General features: G+C 41.4%; 2 protein-coding genes across 5 annotated transcripts in view; one reads left to right on the forward strand and one right to left on the reverse strand.

The window, feature by feature from the left end:
* The window catches only part of GTF2E2 (general transcription factor IIE subunit 2), a 50,292-nt gene that overhangs the window by 10,243 nt on the left and 17,871 nt on the right, over positions 1–22,178 (forward strand). For both annotated transcript variants that reach the window (XM_075849893.1, XM_075849901.1), the window contains exons 3-4: positions 17,829–17,920; positions 20,727–20,834. In XM_075849893.1, coding sequence (XP_075706008.1) covers positions 17,829–17,920; positions 20,727–20,834 — 200 coding nt within the window. The remainder of the gene's footprint in view (positions 1–17,828; positions 17,921–20,726; positions 20,835–22,178) is intronic.
* Positions 427–13,002, reverse strand: SMIM18 (small integral membrane protein 18). Of its 3 annotated transcripts, XM_075849874.1 has the most exons (3): positions 12,896–12,982; positions 6,353–6,417; positions 427–1,161 (listed from the first exon to the last, which is right to left on the reverse strand). In XM_075849874.1, exon 3 carries the CDS (start codon positions 1,133–1,135, stop codon positions 845–847), a length of 291 nt encoding a protein of 96 aa, XP_075705989.1. In that variant the 5' UTR covers positions 1,136–1,161; positions 6,353–6,417; positions 12,896–12,982; the 3' UTR covers positions 427–844. The 3 variants fall into 3 exon arrangements, with proteins under 3 accessions (XP_075705989.1, XP_075705982.1, XP_075705997.1); XM_075849867.1 differs by lacking the exon at positions 6,353–6,417 and having other exon boundaries at positions 12,896–13,002; XM_075849882.1 differs by lacking the exons at positions 6,353–6,417; positions 12,896–12,982 and adding an exon at positions 5,667–5,687.

Raw genomic sequence — 22,178 nt, forward strand, 5'->3', positions numbered from 1 at the left:
ATTTTTACGCGTCGTCGTTTGACAGCTGTCAAACGACGACGCGTAAATGACAGGTCGTCTGCACAGTACGTCGGCAAACCCATTCAAATGAATGGGCAGATGTTTGCCGACGTATTGTAGCCCTATTTTCAGGCGTAAATCGAGGCATAATACGCCTAGTTTACGTCTGAAAATAGGTCGTGTGAACCCAGCCTTAAAGAAAAAAATGCTGGAAATAGATCACTCTGTGTCTAATGAATCTATATAATATGGGAGTTTCACTTTTTAAATTGAATTACTAAAATGTACTTTTTGATGATATTCTAATTCATTGAGCAGGACTAGTATATAAAATGTGTGTGTATATGTTCCGTTGGCTTCTGAGGAGTGATTGATCTTATAAACTCTTCCTAAAAATGTAAAATGGCTACACAGGTAAAACAATAATAAACTAATAAGGGAAATGGTGTATTTTAGTAAGTAAAACAGTTCCCCAAGTAGCACATTTGCATATACAGACATTATATTACAGTTACATGGTTTTTATTATGGTACTTGGATTAATACTGTGACAAATAATGTAAGCTTTTATGCAAATTTCATGTCCATATATTTTCGAAGTCTCAAATTAGTTATGTTCTTTATATTACCTGGCAAAACAGCAGTATAGAATCATCCTGTTCCACTATGACTGCAACCTATGGTAAGACAACTTGTAAGGGTATCTAAACAATTCACGTAAGAGTGGAATAGATCATGGCTGGCCCAAGAAGTGTGCACTGTCCTAAGCAGATAAAGAAATGGCGTCTGCTCACGGATTGTCCTCTGGAACGAGTAGCGGGCCATCCTCTGTCAGGTGTCGGAGCTACACAACTTCGGTTTTGCGCTTCTTCATGTTGCTCATCAGAGCTCTTACTGGGTTTGGTTCATTCTCTAGATCTTTGACGGTCTTGTGCTTGGCACAACAGCAGCAGTCCAGCATTTCATAAAGAAATGCCAGGAGGACCAGAGATAGTACAGTCAGGATAAACAGCACCAAGATTACAAAACAAGCTGTGTTCCAGCCATCATGGAATGGATAGATCTTCTGAACCTGGAACCCAATTTGCTGCTGGATCAGGGTTGTCTCATTTTTCCAGGAGCCAAGAGATGACATCTTGTTAGGCACTCTTCAGGGAGTAACTGTAAGAAATGGTAATAGCAATGAGTACTACTGTACAAGTACAGTGAAGGCTCTCCAAAAGACCACCTCTCGAGAAGACCACTCCTAATCTAGACTAGATTTTTTGTGACCGATTTTCAGTTCCTTTACATCCTTTATTTATTGGTCCTTTTCTTTAAGAGGACCACCCCTCTAGATGACCATTTCAAGTTCGGGGGAAATTTCTCAAACAGGTAATTGGCTTTTAGGCTAGGGCTACACAGTGACTCTGCCCGTGAATCGTGGCGCCCTGCATGCATTGCTGGTAATGAAGGTCAATGTGGCCGCGTCACGACCTGCAGGTTGCAGTGACCGCAACATGACAGCATTTTCAGATTTCTTGTCTGTCGGGCCGCAGTCGCTGCAACCTGCGGGTCGCAATGCGGCCAGTTTGACTTACATTACCTTAGATGCAGGCAGGGTAACACCGCAATCTTTGGACATGCGACCTGTGTTGTGGCAAAAGTCGCCGTGTAGCCCTGGCCTTACTTTATACTCTGTGATACCACAGTATTACAAGATAATTCTGCCACGTTATTACCTTTTTATCACACATCCTCAACTCAATGGAAACCGGGGAGTACCCATTGCATCAGAACTGGAGGTTTTACTTTAACCATGGCTGTTTCATAAAGGTGTTACGTTTTCAGGATATTACGTTTTTTTATACCATTTTGAAGTGGAAGAAAAGTATTTGTTCATTTTTGTTTTATGTGCTCTATTCTTATTGTCTACATTATGTTGAAATGTATTCCCACAACTTAGATATAGGAGTGGGACTGGGATATAGGAGTGGGACTCTTTGTTTTCGTACTGTTATTGTTGTTTTTTACCTGGTGCATACATTGTGCTTAGTGTACGCAACAGATCACTGTACACCGGACCCCTACCCCTCATCAGTGTTGTCTAAGGCATACCACCCCTTTAACATACTTATGTAACTAAAACTTGATAACCTGTGCAATCAATTATTAATGGCGTTCCGCTAGCTTAATAGCTATGTAAACCTTTGAATGGCAATTGTCCAGTCGGTATGATTAGTGCAACTTTCTAAGCTGTTTTTATTTACAGCAAAAAATTAATTTAACTTTTTGCTGTAAATCTCATAGAAACATTAGTGAAAGGTCAGGATTCTGAATACACATCACGTCCTGGCTGGATGTAATGTATATTCACTGTCAGGACACTGCAGTAACGTTAGTGTTTGTGTATGTGGCTGCTATATCGCTATGTGCTGTGTAACTAAATGGAGAGAAGTGTATGACGCGGATTGGTCAGCGTCATACACTCCTCTGTACAACACCCACTTGGCCAAAAAGTAAAACACGCCCAGTTGTCCAATAAGAAACTCATTAGCATAAAGCTAATATAGGTCATAACTCTGTCAAAAATGATCGTTTTTCTAAATAAAAAAACACTGCTGTGATCTACATTATAGCGCCGATCACATCATGTACAATATAGGCCACTTATAATGTGGTGACAGAGCCTCTTTAACCCCTTCCCGACATCCACCGTGTATATACGGCGCACGCCGGGTGGGGGAATATGGAGCGGGCTCACGGGCTGAGTCTGCTCCATAGAGCGAGTGTGTCGGCTGTGTGTCCGGGTTACGAGCGGGATCGCGCTTTAGCGCGATCCCGCTTGTTTAGCCCGTTAAATGCCGCGTTCAATAGAGATCGGCATTTAAATGACTAAAAACAGGGAGACGACCCCCTGTAACGTCTCAACGGCACCCCCGCGGCGAAATTGGGGGGAGCCGTTGGTTCACACGGCTACCTGGGGGTCTGACTAAGTCCCCCAGGTCCACCATCTTGGTACTCCTATGAAGCTCTGCTTCATAGGAGACTGTCAGAATCACGATATACTGCAATACATTAGTATTGCAGTATATCGTGCAAGCGATTTAACGATCGCTGGTTGAAGTCCCCTAGGGGGACTAATAAAAAATGTAAAAATTAGTTAAATAAAGTTTTTGTTTTTTTTTTGTGTCAAAAAAAAAAAAAAAATATTAAAAGTTCAAAAATCCCCCTCTTCCCATTTTCCCCCTAGAGCATAGTAAAAAATTAAATAAACAAACATAATTGGTATCGCCGCGTCCGTAAAAGTCTGAACTATCACAATATATCATTATTTAACCCGCACGGTGAACGCAGTAAAAAAAAAAAAATTGTAAACGCCAGAATCGCTATTTTTTTTGGTCACCTAATCTCCCATAAAAAAATGAAATAAGTGATCAAACCGTCACATTTACACCAAAATGGTATTATTAAAAACTACAGCTTATCCTGCAAAAAAAATAACCCCTTATACAACTTATTCAACGGAAAAATAAAGACTTTACGGCTCTCGGAATTTGGCGAAACAAAATACATTTTCTTTTTTACACTTAGGTTTTTACTTGTAAAAGTAGTAAAACATAGAAAAAACTACCTATATTTGGTATCGGCGTAATCGTATTGACCCATAGAATAAAATTAACGTGTTGTTTTAATTGTACAGTGAATTCCGTAAAAATGGCGCGCACAAAACTATGGCAGAATCGCAGTTTTTTTTTCATTTTCTACCCCACAAATAATTTTTTTCCCGTTTCCTAGTACATTATACGGCAAAATAAATGGTTCTACGAAAAACTACAACTCGTCCCGCAAAAATCAAGCCCTCGTAGTACTATATCGATGGAAAAATAAAGGCGTTATGGCCTTTGGAAGGTGGGGAGGGAAAAACGAAAATGAAAATCTGAAAAAGGGCTGCGGAGTGAAAGGGTTAAACCCCATTCACTGAATTGTATATCAATGCTCTCATAGGAAAACTGGGCTGTTATTACAATTTTGTCATTAAAATGGGGTATTTGCCTTCTGAGGCATTTATGGCATATCCACAAGATATTTCATACATGTCTGATAGGTGTGGGTCTCACCTCTGGGACGTTTGCCTATCGGGAGAACAAGGGTCTGCTGTTTGCTCAGCTTTTTCCGTAGCTGTCATAGACGTCAATGGAGAGGGCCTAACACAAATGCAGCCGCCTCTTTAATGACTTATATGGAGAATGTCACCTGGGAATCGGCTAACTGGGGTCAGTAAAACCCCGTTCTTCCAATAGGTGAGAATCCCAGAGGTGGGACCCGCAACTATCAGAAAATTCCTAAGATGGGAATACCCCTTTAATAAATATGTTTTTTTTAAAAAATTAAGATTTTTGTTCCTAGTACCATGGCCTAAGTTAAAGGGCCAAATGGATGAAGCTGTTGAAAATCTGGATAAAAATCCTAAAATACTGCCATTTTTATTTAATTATTTTTTTTTTGTCCAACTAAACTTTTTCTGCTATTTGCCTATCACAACATTAATTCAACTCTTAATTTAGAAACATCGGGTATCTCTAGGGTTAGGTGGAAGATGCATTTGTATTCCAGCCACTGTCTACATATTGAAATTTCTAAATTGGATCCATTTCTTTATAGAATTATTTGTGCCTTCTGTTTTACAAAGCCTAGACACTTCAGTGCTGGGAAGTTTCAGGCTCGCTCTCATAAATGAAGTACGCTCTCATTAATTGTGGATGTCGCCGCTCGCAGTGGATTTGCAAGTCATTTTAAGGAGCCCAGTAGGACGTCATTTATTTGCACTAATAAAGGCCTTTGTTTTAACCCGCAACTGCCTACTGAAAAAAGTGTATTTCACCGTAACATGCTCGGAGATGCCTGCCAGACTTTAATAATTCATTGGTAAAGCCGTCGTCTTACATTGTTTCAGAAGCTCATTATTTTCCCTATAGCATATTATTTTGGGCTTTGTTCCATTCTCTGCTTCTGTCAGTTACATTTTGTATGTCATTTCTTGGTTCTTCATGTGTTGTACTGCTGAGGGTGGTATATGAAATCGGGAAAACTCTTTACCATGATTGGAGGGCATTTTCTTTCTTATCCCCCCCCCCCCTCACAGATATACAAAAAAATAACCTGGGTAATTTAGAAATCACAATGGAACACATTTGTGCTAGCATAGTAGAATAATACTAGTTGGGTCCGCTCACATGTAGCTTAAATACTGCGGATTTTCCAGTAGCGGCAAAGTGGTTGAGATTCGAACATTTTCATCCACCTGCTGCATAAATGCTGAGCGGAAAAACTGCTCAGAAATTGACCTGCGATGCGGTTTTTCAACTCGCAACATGTTCTTTTGTATTTGCGTAATCGCTTATTTGTTGCGGATTTACCCCATTGATTCGATGCGGAGGTAAAACGGCAACAAATAGCAGATGTTGCATGCGGTTTTTCGGCCAGAGTTGCCTGCGGGGACCAGGGTGGATACACTGTGTTCTTTTACGTGGCGTATCTGCCCTGTGTTCACACAGGGTGGTTACGCTGCGTAAAAGCACACCGCATATCCGCACTGGTCCTGCAAGGAAATTCCGCCTGAAAAACTGCACCACCGCAGTGCAGGTTTTCGGCTGGATTTTCCGGTGGGGGAAAAAGTTTCATACTTCAGTCATGGTGACGTGTCCCTCCGCCGTCCTGCAGCCTGGCCTCTAGGGATGACTTTTCATCCCATGTCACCGCTGTAGCCTGTGATTGGCTGCAGCAGTCACATGGGTTGAAATGTCATCCCTGGATTCTGGGCTGGATGCAGGAGCAGAGAGATCTGGGTAAATATGATATATTTTTTTCATTTTATTTTTTGTGAATTTCAATCTTTGCAGAGAAATCACAGCTTTTCCGCCCCAAAATTCGCAACATCTGCTATTTTGTTGTGGGTTTTACCTGCACATTGAATTTAATGGGGAAAACCCACAACAGAAAAGCTGCGATTCCACAACGTAAATTGACATGCTGCGGATTTGAAAAAAATGCACCGTAGGTCAATTTATAAACGGTTTGTGGCTTGTTTTTTTTTTTATTCAACATGTGGATGAAATTTGTTCAAAGCTCATCCAATCTGCTGCTACTGTAATACTCTGCGGATTTTCCTCAATTAAATTAGTTGTCGTAAGTCTGCAGTATTTATGCTACGTGTGAACCCGGCCTTATAAATCTGATTTTTCTATGGCCATACTTGCATATTTAAAATTATGAAATTAAAGTGTACTTATCATTGTAACCTCTCTTCATAAATCCGTAAATATAAATGTATGAAGCTTCGTAATTTATTAGATCAGGGTAAAATTGGCACCTTTTTCAGTAGTCCACCTTTCTCTGCCTGCAGGCTCTTTGCAAATGTTCAGAAATCTCCTCGTGCTTCAAAAAAAATCAAGTCTATTATGAAACCATAAATAGAAGACAGGGAGGAAGGAAGAGGAGGGGTACACTGCTGCAGTGTCTCTCCCTCTGTTTTGACACTGCATGCTGTGAGAGGGGAGGGAGAGTTATCTAATTCGCTCAGAGCACAACTGTGATGTCATACCAGGAAGAGCCTGTTTACCCAGCAAAAAGAAAATGCACATTTTGAGAAGCCAGCGCAGGGGAGCAAAATACACATTTCTGCCTGTAGTACATCTAACTTTTATTTTTAACAATAGGTAGATTTTAAAGGACCGATTAACCTAATATACAAAGTAGAACATTTTAAATTAAGTCACTAATAAGGTTTGCAAATATATGTGTCAATTTTATGAAGGTCCTCTCCTTCAGTAACGAGACCTGTAGCTGTGTGAGAAGGGTGGGTTTTCAGCTTCTGGATGTAAACAGTGTATGTTTGAAATCACGGTCCGCAACCAGAGAGCTTGAAAAAATGTTGTTAGGATCCATTACACAATGTATCTGTTATAACCGTATAGGCTACTGTAATGAGGAAACCTATGACGCCAGTGTGAACAGAACCTTCTATGTAATTATATGGTCTACGCAGAATAGTATTTTTTTAGAATATAATTTTTATATGTTCACTTGTGTAACATGGCCTAATGGTAAAATAAATAAATCTTGTTTCAATCTGATCTGGTTTAAATGTAAATATCACCATTCAGATTTCATGTTTTCTTTTGTTAGTTCTAAGCTGCGTTGTGTAGATATATCATTATTCCCTCAGACGTTTCCATATCACTCCATCAGACCGCTATAATGTTATTTCCATGTGTCACCAGAGGATAAAGTTATGTTAGAATTTGTCAGTATGGTGTCCTGTGCTATCCACTGTTGTAAAAAACAAACTCTCACACATAAAATACTCTTAGGGGTTAGCAGACTTCTTTTGTTTTTTAACCTCATACCTTGGTGGGCCGATTAGTGGCAGTACTTGGCAGGTTTTCCACCACTTCATTGCGCAAGTCACATTAAAAGTCTACATTGTGCCTGTGTACGAGGCATCCTAAGCTTGCTCAATACCCGCTCTGTTCTTATTAAGTCCAGAGTCAACGCAGCCGTCTACCAGGAAATTTTACAGCACTTCATGCTTCCCTCTGCTGACAAGCTTTATGGAGATGCGGATCTAATTTTCCAGCAGGACTTGGCACCTTCCCGCACTGCCAAAAGTACCAAAACCTGGTTTAATAACCACAGTATCACTGCTTGATTGGCCAGCAAACTCGCCTGACCTAAACCTCCTAGAGAATCTATGGGGTTTTGTCAAGAGGAAGATGAGACACCAGACCCAACAATATAGATGAGCTGAAGGCCGCTGTCAAAGCAACCTGGGCTTCCATAACACCTCAGCAGTGCCACAGGCTGATCGCCTCCATGCCACGTCGCATTGATAACACCTCAGCAGTGCCACAGGCTGATCGCCTCCATGCCACGCCGCATTGATGCAGTAATTCATGCAAAAGGAGCCCCGAGCAAGTATTGAGGGCATATACTGTACATACTTTTCAGTAGGCCAATATTTCGGTATTAAAAATAATTTTTGAAATTGGGCTTGTATAATCAAATTTTCTGAGACACTAAATTCTGGGTTTTCATTAACTGTTACCATATTCAACATTAAAAGAAAACAATGCTGGAAATAGATCACTCTGTGTGTAATGAATCTATATAATATGAGTTTCACTTTTTGAATTGTATTACTGAAATTAACTTATTCTAATTCGTTGAGAAGGACTAGTATATAGAAGCAGCAGCATGGAGGACATTCTACAGCAGTAATGAGCAGTGTATCTGTGAATCCAGATAGAATGGTCTCCTCTCTTCTCCCCCTCCCCTCTTCATACACGTGTCTGTTTCTCTCTCAAATCTGCTCCTCCTCCCACTCTCAATAAGCAGCATCTGTGTGTCTCTCTCTGTCGCTCCTCCTGCTCCCCCCCTCTTTATAGACTTTTATTGGCAGCGTGTATGCTTCTGCTCCCCCTCTCCATAGTCTATGGCCAAGCAGTGAAGAGACAACCCCATTCTTATCCCTGATATTTTTGCCAGAGGACAGAGTGGCTACTAATATACTTTTTTATTCTGAAAGACTTGTCATATCTTTGCATTACATGGGCAGACCATTATTTCAGAAGACAGCATGTAATGATTCCTTTCTCCTGTAGAGATGCATGATGCATCAAAACTTTGACACCGTGCACCCCCAAACGGTTCGATACCGTTTTCATGTATTTCAATACTAAGCTGTGCGGTCGCACAGCTGAGTATAGTAACACATGAATGTATAAGAGCGGGGCTGCGGCTGTGTAATACCGTGTCCTGACAAGTGCGTGCCGTCACGATGATGCAATGCGGCCAGTGCTGCACTAATGAGCGGCGGCACTGAAGACCGAACATGGCGGACGCACAACAACACACCCCCATGTTCTGTGTTTAGTGCCTGAACCACCGCTCATTAGTGCAGCGCCGGCTGCATCATCTCATGCTGTCCGCGCGCGCACTTAATGTCGGCAGAGGGTCAATGGCTCTATTACACAGTCGCAGCGCTGCTCTCTAACGGCAGAGATCAGAGAAACCTCTCATCTCCGCCGCTATTCCCCTGAATGCTGCGATCAAAGCTGACTGCAGCATTCAGGGGAAAATGAGAAGGAATCATTTTGTGACGAGATTGAGGGACATACCATATATGGTCAGACAGCCGATGGTCCATTGATGGACCCCAGGGCTGTCTGACCATATTTCCTGTTGCTGGGGCATACTTGGGTATGTCCTAACAACTGCCTGTGTACTATCCGTACACAGGCTAATGTACTGGCATATAGATATGCCAGTACATAAAAGTTTAAAAATGAAAGTAAAAGCAAAGTAAAATTAAATAAAAAAGAATACACATACACCTTTTTTACAATAAACATTAAAATAAGTCTCAATAAATAAAATATACACACATTTGGTATTGGTACAGCCGTAATAACCTGCACAGCCGTAATAACCTGCACAACAATTTTTTTGCCTCATTTATGATGTGTACGTTGTAAAAAAACTAAATAAAAACTGCTTTCTTTCACTTATTGTGAGGCACGAGGTGTGATGAATTTAACCTCCATGTGCCTTACATTAATAGTAATTAACCCCATCATGTACCTTACACATTAACCCATTATGACTGAGAAACATGATGGGGTTTATTACTATTAATGTGAGGCACATTCAAAATTCATCGCGCCTCACATCAGAAAATGGAAGAACTTTTTTTTCTTATTCTTACTGTTGGCAAAGTATCGAAATCGCAATACTACACAAAGTATCAGTACCGAAGTCCAAATTCTGGTATCGTGACATCCCTATTCTCCTGTGATGGAGCTGCTGTGGAATGTAACACTTTCTTACACGTTCCCACAGAGATTGGGAGAGTCACTTGTGTACTTATAGATCATAGACTAAATAACAGCATGCAATGTCAATCAGCTGCTTCTAAGGCCCGGAAGATATTGTCGTGTATTAAGAGGCATGGACCCGCGGGGCAGAGATATCATATTACAACTTTACAAAGTCTTAGTCCGACCTCATCTAGAATATGCAGTTCAGTTCTGGGCTCAGTTGAAAGAAAAGGATTCCCTGGAGTTGGAGAAAATACAAAGAAGAGCAACGAAGCTAATAAGGGGCATGGAGAATCTAAGTTATGAGGAAAGATTAGAAGAATACATTTATTTAGTTTTGGGAAGAGATGTCAGTGGGGATATGATAAATCTATATAAGTATATTCATGTTCTGTACAAAATATATGGTGAAAAACTAGAACCATGTGAAATCCCCTCAAAAGACAAGGGGGTACTCCCTCCGTCTGGAGAAGAAAAGGTTCAATCTGGAGAGGCGACAAGCCGCCTTTACTGTGAGAACTGTGAATCTATGGAATAGCCTACCGCAGGAGCTGGTCGCAGCAGGGACAGTAGATGGCTTTAAAAAAGGCTTAGATCATTTCCTAGATTAAAATAACATCAATACTTATGTAAATGAATAGAATTTTAGGCCTTTTTTTTTATTATTATTATTATTATTTTTATTTGTTTTAATCATGCTAACTAGGGCTGGGCAATTAATCAGAAAAAAAAAATAAACCGAAATTCAGCGCAGATAACAGAGGTCATCTTGCGCATTTCTTTTTTTCTTTTTTTTTTTATCAGTTTCAACTATATTTGCATCCTCAGGACGTAGATACAGTTGAACCCAATAGTAGAGCAGTGGACCGTCCGTTCCCTGCGCTACTACTCCCTGCATAACGCTGACCGCTCACGGCTCAGCGCAGACAGGCGTGATGACGTCATTGCCTCGTGCCTGTTTCTTTGTTGAGCCGTGTGTGGCTCAGCACGCATGTATTTAGTCTGCTGCACTCCTTCCATATATACTGGCTTTTCAGGTAGCTTGTTTGTTCACGGTCCCCTCAATGCCCACCTCATTTACTTCTCGTTTAGCCTCAATGCCCGCACACCACGGCGAGTGGACAATTCACGCCCTAATGGTAAATACACGGGTGATGGGAGTTATAAACAGGGATGATTGTGGGCTGGTATATATAAGAATGATGGGAGTCCCTGTATATTACCCCCATAAGCCCTGTATAATACAGGAAAGATGGGGCTAATATACAGGGATGATGTGGGTTATATACAGGGACTCCAATATTCCTGTATATAAACCCCCATCATCCGTGAATATACCATTGAGGCGGGCACTGTCCGCTTGCTGTGGCGCGTGGGTATTTATGCTAAACAAGAAGTATATGGGGCGGGCATTGAGGACACACTGGACCAATAGGATGCTTGAAACGCCAGTATATGGCAAAAGTGCAGCGGAACCTGAAAATATGCGCCAAGCCACACATCGGAGGAGCAGAGAGATGTCCTGCACTCGTCATTGGAACGGGGTTATGTGAGTATGTATTTTATTTCTTTTATTAGACACTATTGGGGCTGTGTGGGGCATTATACCGTGTGATGGGCAGTGTCGGGGGTATATTATAAACCGTAGTATACAGCAGGCTCGGGATCTATATTAACTAATTGGCGTTGCATTCAAATAGGGGACGGGGCATGCAAAAAGGGTGTGGCCTATAAATTTGTTAAATTGTGATCTAGGTTATGTGTTCAATTGATCGAGATTTTGATTTAGGTCATAATCGCCCAGTCCTAGTACTAACTATGTAACTATGATTCCAGTTTTCACTGTGGATCCCTACAGCAGGACACCCAGTGATCGGCTAATCATCAAAGTACTGGGAATTTTCAAAGCTGATAACCCCCTTTGGCGAAATGTTAGTGGGTACCCTCTCAGCCAATCAGATAAGGCGAGAGAGTTTGTGATGGCATCTTCTAGCTGCATCGACTTTAACTACTGAAAAAGTCTAAAGCACAGACTCCTTTTATCTACATAAAGGGTGTGCAATCCCTTGACTCCTTTATTGGAGGTCCCAAACAGTCAGCAGGACATTGGATCTTCTTTTCATTCGAATGTAGGGACAGTTTTGGTTTTATCGCTCAGCATTAAGGTTAAGTGACTGTATTAGTTTGGTAGTGATGTATGGCTTCTGTGAGAATAATGCAGTTAGGCAGCAGTTTTATATGTTCTGCATAATCTGTAGAATGATTGGGATTTAATATGTCGTTTAGTCATGGAAGCGAATGAATAATACATTGGGGTTGTTAATGGAGCAATACTCCTTGTATAGGCTGGAAGGACTTAGCAGGTCATTGATGCTTGTGATTCTTTATTTTTTTTTAAGGCCCAAATGTAATAAGCAATGAAATTTCATGATTGTTACATTGGTCTATAAAAAGGCTGCAATGTATACAAACCCCTCGAGTTTCTGTCATGGGGCACATTTTTGAAAGCTGCCGCCACCATCTCCATTGTGACCATTGGGGAGTGGCATTTCAATTCTCAACTACAAAGTGAAAGATCACCGACATTACTAGTACAAAAAAGGTCAGAGGTCGTATTGGCTTGGAGACGTATGCTGGGCAAGTGAAGCAGAGCAGTATATGACATGGATTGATTTTACCCAACGACCCTGGTTACAAAACCTATTTTACTGGTTGTGGTGTGAAAGAAATGAAGTAAATGTATTTCGAAGCTTTGGTGTGGCTATGTGTGCTGCTAGTAAGGCTCTATGGCTTGTATGATCCACCCAGAGAGCCTGCAGATGTTTGTGTGACTGGCTAACAGAACGGGATGTTGGCCATGTTCAGAAAGAAAGGGTCCATGATCCATCTGCATGCTGAATATTTCATGTCCCCATCTCCGCACAGCTCATCGCATCCACTATGCAGCCAGAGGAAGGAAGGGGCTGCGATCTCCTGCCATTCCCTCTATTCTGATTACAATACATAGCAAATATGTGTATTTATTTCTATGAACCTACCTTCCTGTGCGAGAAGCTGCCGGGCTCTGCTGTGCTGCTCAGTCTAGATAGCTCAGCACAGTGTGGATGACACAGAGCTTGGCTGCCATTGGACAGAGCGGAATGCAGCCAGCAGACTGTTCCACTGCTTCATTAGCATCTCATCCCTCCACCCAAAGAACTGTGCGACTCCATAGGGGAAGCCTGCCTGCCTTTCTGGAATTAATGCTCCGACATCCTGATTGATGTGCTCAGAGCCAGAGCTCATCTTCAGCATTCTGAAGGGGTTAATTTAGGGTTTTCTTTCTACATGTATTTACCCTAGTCAATTGCTTATAGTTTGGTTTTTTTTCACGTACATACCGTGAGATTACTTAAGCATCCTATTTAAAGAGACACTCCAGTGATTTTTTTTTATTTTTTTTTTTTTTTTATTTAGTTCCCCCCCGGTTTGTAAAGTACGTTTTGGTAAAAGGTGTGGGGTAGCTCATCCTCTTACCGGGCGCTCTGTTACCGAAATATTAAAGCTGCAATATTCAAGCTACAATGTCTACTGTGTGGTCCAGAAGTCTCTTTCACTGTACATCCCTATGAGACTCACATTGAGCGTCTCCTAGGAATGTATAGTGAAAGAGCCTTCCGGACCACACAGCACGTGACATAATTGCGGCCAAGATATTTCGGCAATAAAGCGCCTAGTAAGAGGATGACCTGCCCTACTTTTTTACCAAATGTACTTTACAAACCGGGGCCACAATTAAAAGCATCACTGGAGTGTCTCTTTAAATATGTAGGTCCCATTGACGGAGGCGGCTATATATTGTTATGCTTGCATATGAGATTAGAAGAAAAATAAAGTGATCGACGCTTTCATAACTATAATAACAGGCGGTACAGTAGACTTGCAGGAAGGTTTTGTATTATTGAAAAATAATTTGAAAAATTTACAAGGAAAAATGGGCCGAAATTCTGTGACAAATTGTGCCCAAAAAGTGGAGCAAAGCCGATAATGCACTCCATGCAGTATTGATCAAGCAGGCGGGATCCATAGCAAGCCCTGTATATATTCCCTCTCTAGGGAGATGAATGTGCATTCAGTTCTTTGGGCTAAACAGCCAATGCCACCCTGAGATGAATTTTGGATGAATGGACCACATTTATCTAATGTATCTTTGCGCATTTTTTTTTTATTTTTTTTGGTGCATTTTAATCTAAAATAGTGTCTAATCCGTTTTTAAGGCATATTTAGTAACCACTTGCGCCACTATTTAGAGCCATTTGCGCCATGCACATCAGTTTGCGATGTGAAAAGTGAGCATGGCATGCTACTTGGCCAATATTTAGACATACATAATAGAATATGTGGTTTATTAAAAAAATAGCTTCTCTAGACCCAGATCCAGACGCAGACCCTGGTGTAGAAAGAGTAATTTTAGCCATTGTGAAAGGTAATGGCAGTGATGTATCTTTGTCAGATTCAGCACATGTAGTAATAAATTTGGCGCTATATATGTCAAAATAGTCTAGCTTTAACTTTTATATATATATTGGCTTTAATGATGCCACGTTTGAGAATTGTAGGCCAATAACTTTGTAAATAAGCCTAAAAACTATTTCTCTAATTCCTGAGAACCTCCATATGTTGATACATCTGGTTTGCATGTGTTTATTAAAGGCTATGTAAACCTTTGAAAGGCAAAAAAAGTTTTTTTTAGAAAAAGGTGTATCCTTGTATTATGTGGAATTTTGTAATTACTTTTTTATTAAAAATTTGTTTTACTTCACATTAGGGATGTCACGATACCAGAATTTGGACTTCGATACCGATACTTCGTGTAGTATTGCGATTTCGATACCAATTCGATACTTTGCTAACAGTAATAATAAAAAAAAAAGTTCTTACATTTTCTGATGTGAGACGCGAGGTATGATGATGAATTTAACCTCCACGTGCCTCACATTAATAGTAATTAACCCCATCAAGTTTCTCAATCATAATAGGTTAATTTGTAAGGTACATGATGAGGTTAATTACTATTAATGTGAGGAACATGGAGGTTAAATTCATCGCACCTCGTGCCCCACAATAAGTGATAGAAAGCAGTGTTTATTTTTATTTTTACAGCGTACACATCATAAATGATGCAAAAAAAATTGTTGTGAAGGTTATTACGGCCGCGACAATATTGAATGTGTATGTTTTATGTATTGAGACTTATTTTAATGTTTATTGTAAAAAAAAGATGTATGTGTATTTTTTTTTAAATTTAACATTACTTTAAGTTTTTTACTTTATTTTTTTTACTTTAATGTACTGGCATATATCTATATTACACATAGTACACAGGCAGTTGTTAGGACATACCCAAGTATGCCATAACAACAGGAAATATGGTCAGACAGCCCTGGGGTCCTTCAATGGACCCTGGACCGTCTGCCCATATATGGTATGTCCCAAGGGACATACGCTGAATGCTGCAATCAGCTGTGATCGTAGCATTCACTGGAATAACGGCGGAGAGGTTTCTCTTATCTCCGCCAGCGGGGCTGCGGCTGTGTAATAGTCATTGCCCTGCTCTTGACAGGAAGTGTGTGCGCGGTCAGCATGAGGTGATGCGGCCGGTGCTGCACTAATGAGCGGCGGTTCAGGCACTGAGAACAGAACATAGGGGTGTTTTGCAGAGCGCCCGCCATGTTCTGTCTTCAGTGCCGCCGCTCATTAGTGCAGCGCTGGCTGCATCGCATCATCCTGACCCCACGCACTTATCAGGACTCAGGAGCGCGGCAATGACTGTATCACACAGCCACAGCCGCAGCCCCGCGCTCATACATTCATGTGTTACTATACTGAGCTGTGCGACCGCAGAGCTAAGTATCGAAATACATGAAATAACGGTATCGAACCGTTTGGGGATGCAGAGTATCGAAACAGTATCGAAGTTTCGATGCATCGTGCATCCTTACTTCACATTGAAGTTCATAACTAAGGGCCTGTTCACATCACCGTTCCGGAGTTCCGTCGTAGGTATCCGTCGGGTGAACCCCGCAACGGAAAGTGAAAGTGAAACCACAGCTTCCGTTTTAGTCACCATTGATATCAATGGTGACGGAAACATCGCTAATGGTTTCCGTTCGTCTCCATTCCGGCAGATTTCCGTTTTTCCGACGGAATCAATAGCGCAGTCGACTCCGCTATTGATTCCGTCTTTAAAACGGAAACCATTAGCGATGTTTCTGTCGCCATTGATTTCAATGGTGACTGAAACGGAAGCTGTGGTTTCACTTTCACTTTCCGTTGCGGGGTTCACGCAGGACCCACTGTCACTGAAGCCGTCCGGTCCGTGGGACTTACGGATTTAATGAAAAGCACTAGATACAGCTGCAGTGTATAGAGAATACAGAGCAGCTGTATCTAAAAAAAAAAAAAAAAAAAAAAGTAAGGCCTTATTCACACGAGTGAAAAACAGGCGTGCGACGGTTGTTCTTTTAACGGTTGTTTTTCTAACGGCCCGCGAATAATGGCCGTCAAAAAATAGGATGTTCTATTTTTGGCCGTTTTCACGACCTGGCGGCCCCCATAGAAGTCAATGGATCCGTTTTTAACAGCTGTCAATACATGTAACAACCTTTAAAAAACGATCTGTGACATGGGGATTGGCAAGGGAACTCCTAGTTCCCTTGCTGGGTATCGGCGGCTCGATGACAACGATGCAGCGCCGACCTCTGCAGGTGCGGTCTCTCGTCTTCACGGGTTCTGCGAAGGCGACGGGATGACGTCCTCGCGCCGCCTTCGCAGATCACGTGAAGAAGAGACCACGTGTGAAGACGAACTGCATCGGTGAGTGTCATCGTGTCGCCGCAGATCCCGTGAAGACGAGTGACCTTACTAGAAGAAGGCAGCGCTGCATCGGTGAGTATGTAGGGCATTCATGTCGGGCTGTGTGTCGTCATATACAGGGAGGCTGTGTGGCGTCATATACAGGGAGGCTGTGTGTCGTCATATACAGGGAGGCTGTGTGTCGTCATATACAGGGAGGCTGTGTGTCGTCATATACAGGGAGGCTGTGTGTCGTCATATACAGGGAGGCTGTGTGGCACGATATACAGGTGGGCTGTGTGGCACGATATACAGGGAGGCTGTGTGGCACGATATACAGGGAGGCTGTGTGGCACGATATACAGGGAGGCTGTGTGGCACGATATACAGGGAGGCTGTGTGGCACGATATACAGGGAGGCTGTGTGGCACGGTATACAGGCAGGCTGTGTGGCACGGTATACAGGCAGGCTGTGTGGCACGGTATACAGGCAGGCTGTGTGGCACGGTATACAGGCAGGCTGTGTGGCACGGTATACAGGCAGGCTGTGTGGCACGGTATACAGGCAGGCTGTGTGGCACGGTATACAGGCAGGCTGTGTGGCACGGTATACAGGCAGGCTGTGTGGCACGGTATACAGGCAGGCTGTGTGGCACGGTATACAGGCAGGCTGTGTGGCACGGTATACAGGCAGGCTGTGTGGCACGGTATACAGGCAGGCTGTAAATAGTGTCTAGGTGAACATTTGACCTTCCTTTGGTTGTTTTCAGGGGGCTGGGACAAAAAAAGCCTGACCGATGAAATTCATCAGTTTTTTTAACGGCCATGAAAAACGGATGCAAAGCTGATGTCAAACGGCCATTAAAAACGGACAGACGGACTGGAAATGGATAAAAAATTTAGAGACACACTGATGCAAAATGGCCATGAGAAACTGACCGTTGCAAAATTTGCCTTTCAAATGTGTACATAGCCTTTATGTGTAATTTTATGAATCAACGTTTGTGTAAACTCAATATCGTGGCAAACAAATTCAGATCATGGATAAAAGCATATTGCAGTTTCTGGTTAGTGTCCAAGATGATGCATCTCTGGGATTGTATTTCAGGTGACTAACTTTTAATGCTTCTTTGATAGATGGAAGCAATGGATCATTTAACCTCAAGAGCCTTTCTGGGTCTTCCAACTACAAGTTTGGAGTTCTTGCAAAAATTGTCAACTATATGAAGGTAATTCTAGTATTGTTTTATTTAAATTAAATCTATACGCAAGCCATCTTTGAGGTTGTCATTTATAAGCATTTTAGAAATCAATTTTGTACCCACCTTATACTCCTCGCCGCGGTGCTGGTATAGGCATATCAAATCTAACGTGTCACTTTGAGGTAATCACTCTGGAATGGTTTTACTTATCCAAGTGATTTTTCGTAACACATTGTAAGTGGTAAATTTTGGTCGATCGGTTTACTCTTTATAAAAAATTCTAAAATGTAAAGAACAATTGCCATTTTCCTACATTTGAAATCCTTTACTTTTAAAATAGATAATGATACCACACAAATTATTAAATAAGGCTTACTACATGTCTTTTTAAATTAAATGACATTTATTTCAGTAACACAGCAAGTGTTAACAGAAAACACAGCAGACTATTTATTACACAGATTCTGCCGTTTTCAAAAATATATCACATGTGGCCCTATTGTGCTACTGGACTCAAACACTGGCCTCACAAATGAAGGAGCACCTTGTGAATTTTGGGGCCTCCTTTTTGTTAGGATGTTTTCCAGGCACCATTTCATGTTTGAAAAGGTGCCAAAACGTTAGATACCCCGCAAAAGACACCCCATTTTGGAAACTACACTCAAGAAATGTATCTAGGGGTGTGGTGAGCATTCCGACCCCACATGTTTTTCATAGAATTTATTAGAATTGGGCTATGAAATGTTGAAAATTAAAAAAATTAAATACATTTTTTTTTTCCAATATGTACATTTATCTCAAAATTTTTCATTTCAACAAGGAATTCAAGAGAAACCCCCCCCCCCCTAAAGATTATTAGCCAATTTCTCATGAGCATGGCAATACCCCATATGTGGTTCTAAACTGCAGTTTGGGTACACTGCAGGGCTCAGAAGAGAAGGAGCACCTTTTAGCTTTTGGAGCACAGATTTTGTTGGAAAAGTTTTCTTATGCCATGTCGCTTTTGCAAAGCCCCTGAGGTACAAGTACAGTGGAAACCCACAAAAAGTGATACCATTTAGGAAACTATGCTCCTTAAGGAGTCCATCTGTGGTGTAGTGACCATTTTGACCCCACCAGGGTTTCAGCAATTTTATTAGGATTGGACTGTAAAAATCGATGTTTTTTTTCCTTTTTTTTTTTTTTTTCCTCAATAATATGTCGATTTAGCTCAAATCTTTCAAGGACTATAGGAGAAAAAGCACCCCAAAGTTTGTAGGGAATTTTCTCCGGAGTACTGAAATTACCCATATGTTATCGGCTAAATGAATAATACAATTATCCATGGATAGTGACATACACTTTGAACCAGTCCTTTATGCACAGGCCAGTTTTTTGTCGACGGAGCTGTGTGAGGGCTTGTTTTTTGCGTGACAAACTAATTTTTATTGGTACCGTTTTGGGGTACTTACGACTTTTTGATTTTTCTGGAAACAAAGTGACCAAAAAAAATGATTCTGGCATTTGTTTTTTTTCATTTTTTTTTACAGTGTTCACCGGGCAGGATAAATTATATTTTTATAGTTCAGGTCTATACGAACGCGGCAATACCTATTATGTAGGCTTTTTTTGGTGTGTTTTTTTATTTTTCCCCTAATTATAAAGGACTTGATCAGGGAGACAGGGCGATTTATTGTTTTTATTACATAAAACGTTTCTTTTTCTAAAATATACATTTTTTATTTTTTTACACTTACTAGGGGACATGAAGATCTGATCTTCTGATCACCTGTACAATACACTGCACTAATGTATTTCAGTGTATTGTAGCTGTCATTTTACAACTGACAGTCAGTTACAGTATTTGGCAGGACCTAATAGGCCTTCGTACATGGACGACCAGGAAGCTGTGTTAGTTCTTGAGATACAGCTGCTTTGTATGCACACAACCAAGTGTGCCGTCCGAGTCCCATCAGTGATCCGAGGAAAGATAGAACATGTCATATCTTTCCTCGGACCGTTTTTCACGGACCCGATTCACCCGCTAAAGTGAATAAGTCCGTGAAGACTATCGGGTGCCACTCTGATGCCGTCAAAAACGGCCCGAGTGGCAAAACGGTTGTGTGCAAGAGACCTTACGCTGAAACCTGTATCCGTCAGTTCCGCGGGACTGATAGGATCAGTGACAGCAGGTCCTGTATGTCTGTAACACGCAGGTTCGAGCTGTTACCAATCACAAGTAAGTTCATAAATTATATATGATTAATAACAGGTGAATCTGACCTGACCGATTCAGGTTTCAGTGCAAGAAACAGCTGCTGTGTATTCAGGAAACAAAGCAGCTGTATCTGAAAAAGTACAAATAATTTTTGATAAAAAGTAATTACAAAGTTGCATCAAATACACTGTTTAAAAAGAAACCATATAGTTTTCAAAAGTGTACTTGGCCTTTTAAAGGGGTCATTGTGCGCCAGTGGTATCTGTCAGACGACGGATCTATTATGGAATACAGGGAGCAGATGTGCCTTACTAGTAAAGCAAATGTTTGCTTCCAGCCGTATAATGTATAATTCTTGTCTTCTAAGGCTGGGTTCCCACAGTGCAGGTTTGCTGCAGATTTTGCCTGCATTTTGTAAGCCAAAACCAGAATTGGATCCAGGAGAGCAGACCTATAAGGCCTTTCTTTATATATTTCCTCTGTTTAGATTACATTCCTGGTTTTGGCTTTAAAAATACATGCAAAATCTGCCGCAGATCTGCACCAGTCTAGGCACCCAGCCTAAAGGTTGGCATGATGGTAAATCTGATGGTTGCCACTTTTTGCAAATAAGTCACTGTACTCTACTCTATGCAGACACGACATCAGCGAGGTGACACGTATCCGCTGACATTGGAGGAAATCTTGGATGAAACACAGCACCTTGACATTGGGATGAAGCAAAAGCAATGGCTGATGTCAGAGGTAAGGATAACCTAATGGTCGTTTGGTAGATTTCTTAACATAAAGTATTTAATTGAAGAGCTGTTACTCAATGTTTTCCAAGATTGGAAAACTAGGATACGTATTGTAGTTCAGGGCATGCTTTTAATAATTACTCTAATTAACCCCTTGATAACCAGGAGCCATTGAGGTCTCTGTCCAGAAAAAATTGTGCACCGCGGCTAAAAACGCAGCGAAAAACGCTTTCTCTACCTCCCATTGATGTCAATGGGAGGTCAGAGATGTAAACGCCCCGAAGATAAGACATGTCGCTTCTTTTTACGGTACGCGGGGAAAAAACCGCCTCTGCCTCCCATTTAAATCAATGGGAGGCGTTTTTTTTGTGCGTTTTCAGATGCAGTTTCCGCGTCCAAAAACTCTGTGTGATCATTTTTATTTTTTATTTTTTTTGGGTTTCTTAGCCCTTTTTTTTATTATATGTATGTGTCATCACGCGGTATCAATAGTGTTATCACATTTTTTTTCTATTTAATTTTTTTCTTGTTGGGGAATTTTGAGTTAATAGAGGGGTTCTGTGTTCAGAATCTCAGCTTTTATTAAGTGCAGAGCAGTTACAAAGTTTATCTCTCGCTCTGTACGACCTGTCCTGTCCACCATTACAAAGACTACCCATTGATATGAATGGGCACTGTGTAATAAATAATTTTTCCCTGCGGTGGTGCTGCAGAGAAATTGAACACTTACTGCCAGGCTTCCCCACAGATTACAGCTGATCGCTGGGGGTTCCTGCAGGATTACACTTTGATCCACTTATTGTCCAGGGACCCTTCTAACGTGTCGATTCCCCAAAGCGTAGAACCCCCCCCTTGTAGGGTCATGCCCTCAGAAACGTACTTTGAAGTTTCTCTCTATACTTTTGACCTTTGGTTAATCCGTTCAGCTTTGTGCATTGATGTGGGTGAGCCGCAAAGCATTGTTTGCCGATGCCCACGTTTTGGAAGTGTTGTTTTTTTTTTTCCTTTACTGATTTTTGTGGATGTGCGTCATGCGCTCAACTGCAGCTGTGATAGAGACAGAGAAACAGACATGGGTCTTCTCCGCACATGTTCTCCATGTGCGCCAAAATGGAAAGTCTTACATGCACAGAGAGAAAGCTATTGAACAGGAGAATAGGGAAGGAACTGTGCATGCTCGTTCATTGAGCGAGAACTACTGGATGATGTGTCTAGTAGCAACGGAAGGTAAACGGAGAAAGGCATTGGCATATGTAGGGGGTTGACAAGTGAAATTAAGTGTACTTGCAAAGAATTATGATTTTAGGTTTAGAAGACACTGAGCTGGCAATTTGGTTTTGGGAATACCCCT

Source organism: Rhinoderma darwinii, chromosome 1, assembly GCF_050947455.1.
Source record: "Rhinoderma darwinii isolate aRhiDar2 chromosome 1, aRhiDar2.hap1, whole genome shotgun sequence".
Classification (NCBI taxonomy): Eukaryota; Metazoa; Chordata; class Amphibia; order Anura; family Rhinodermatidae; genus Rhinoderma; species Rhinoderma darwinii.

Excerpts from the sequence above, each read along its gene's own strand:
- SMIM18 (XM_075849867.1), bottom strand. The coding sequence starts at position 1,135 with ATGTCATCTCTTGGCTCCTGGAAAAATGAGACAACCCTGATCCAGCAG.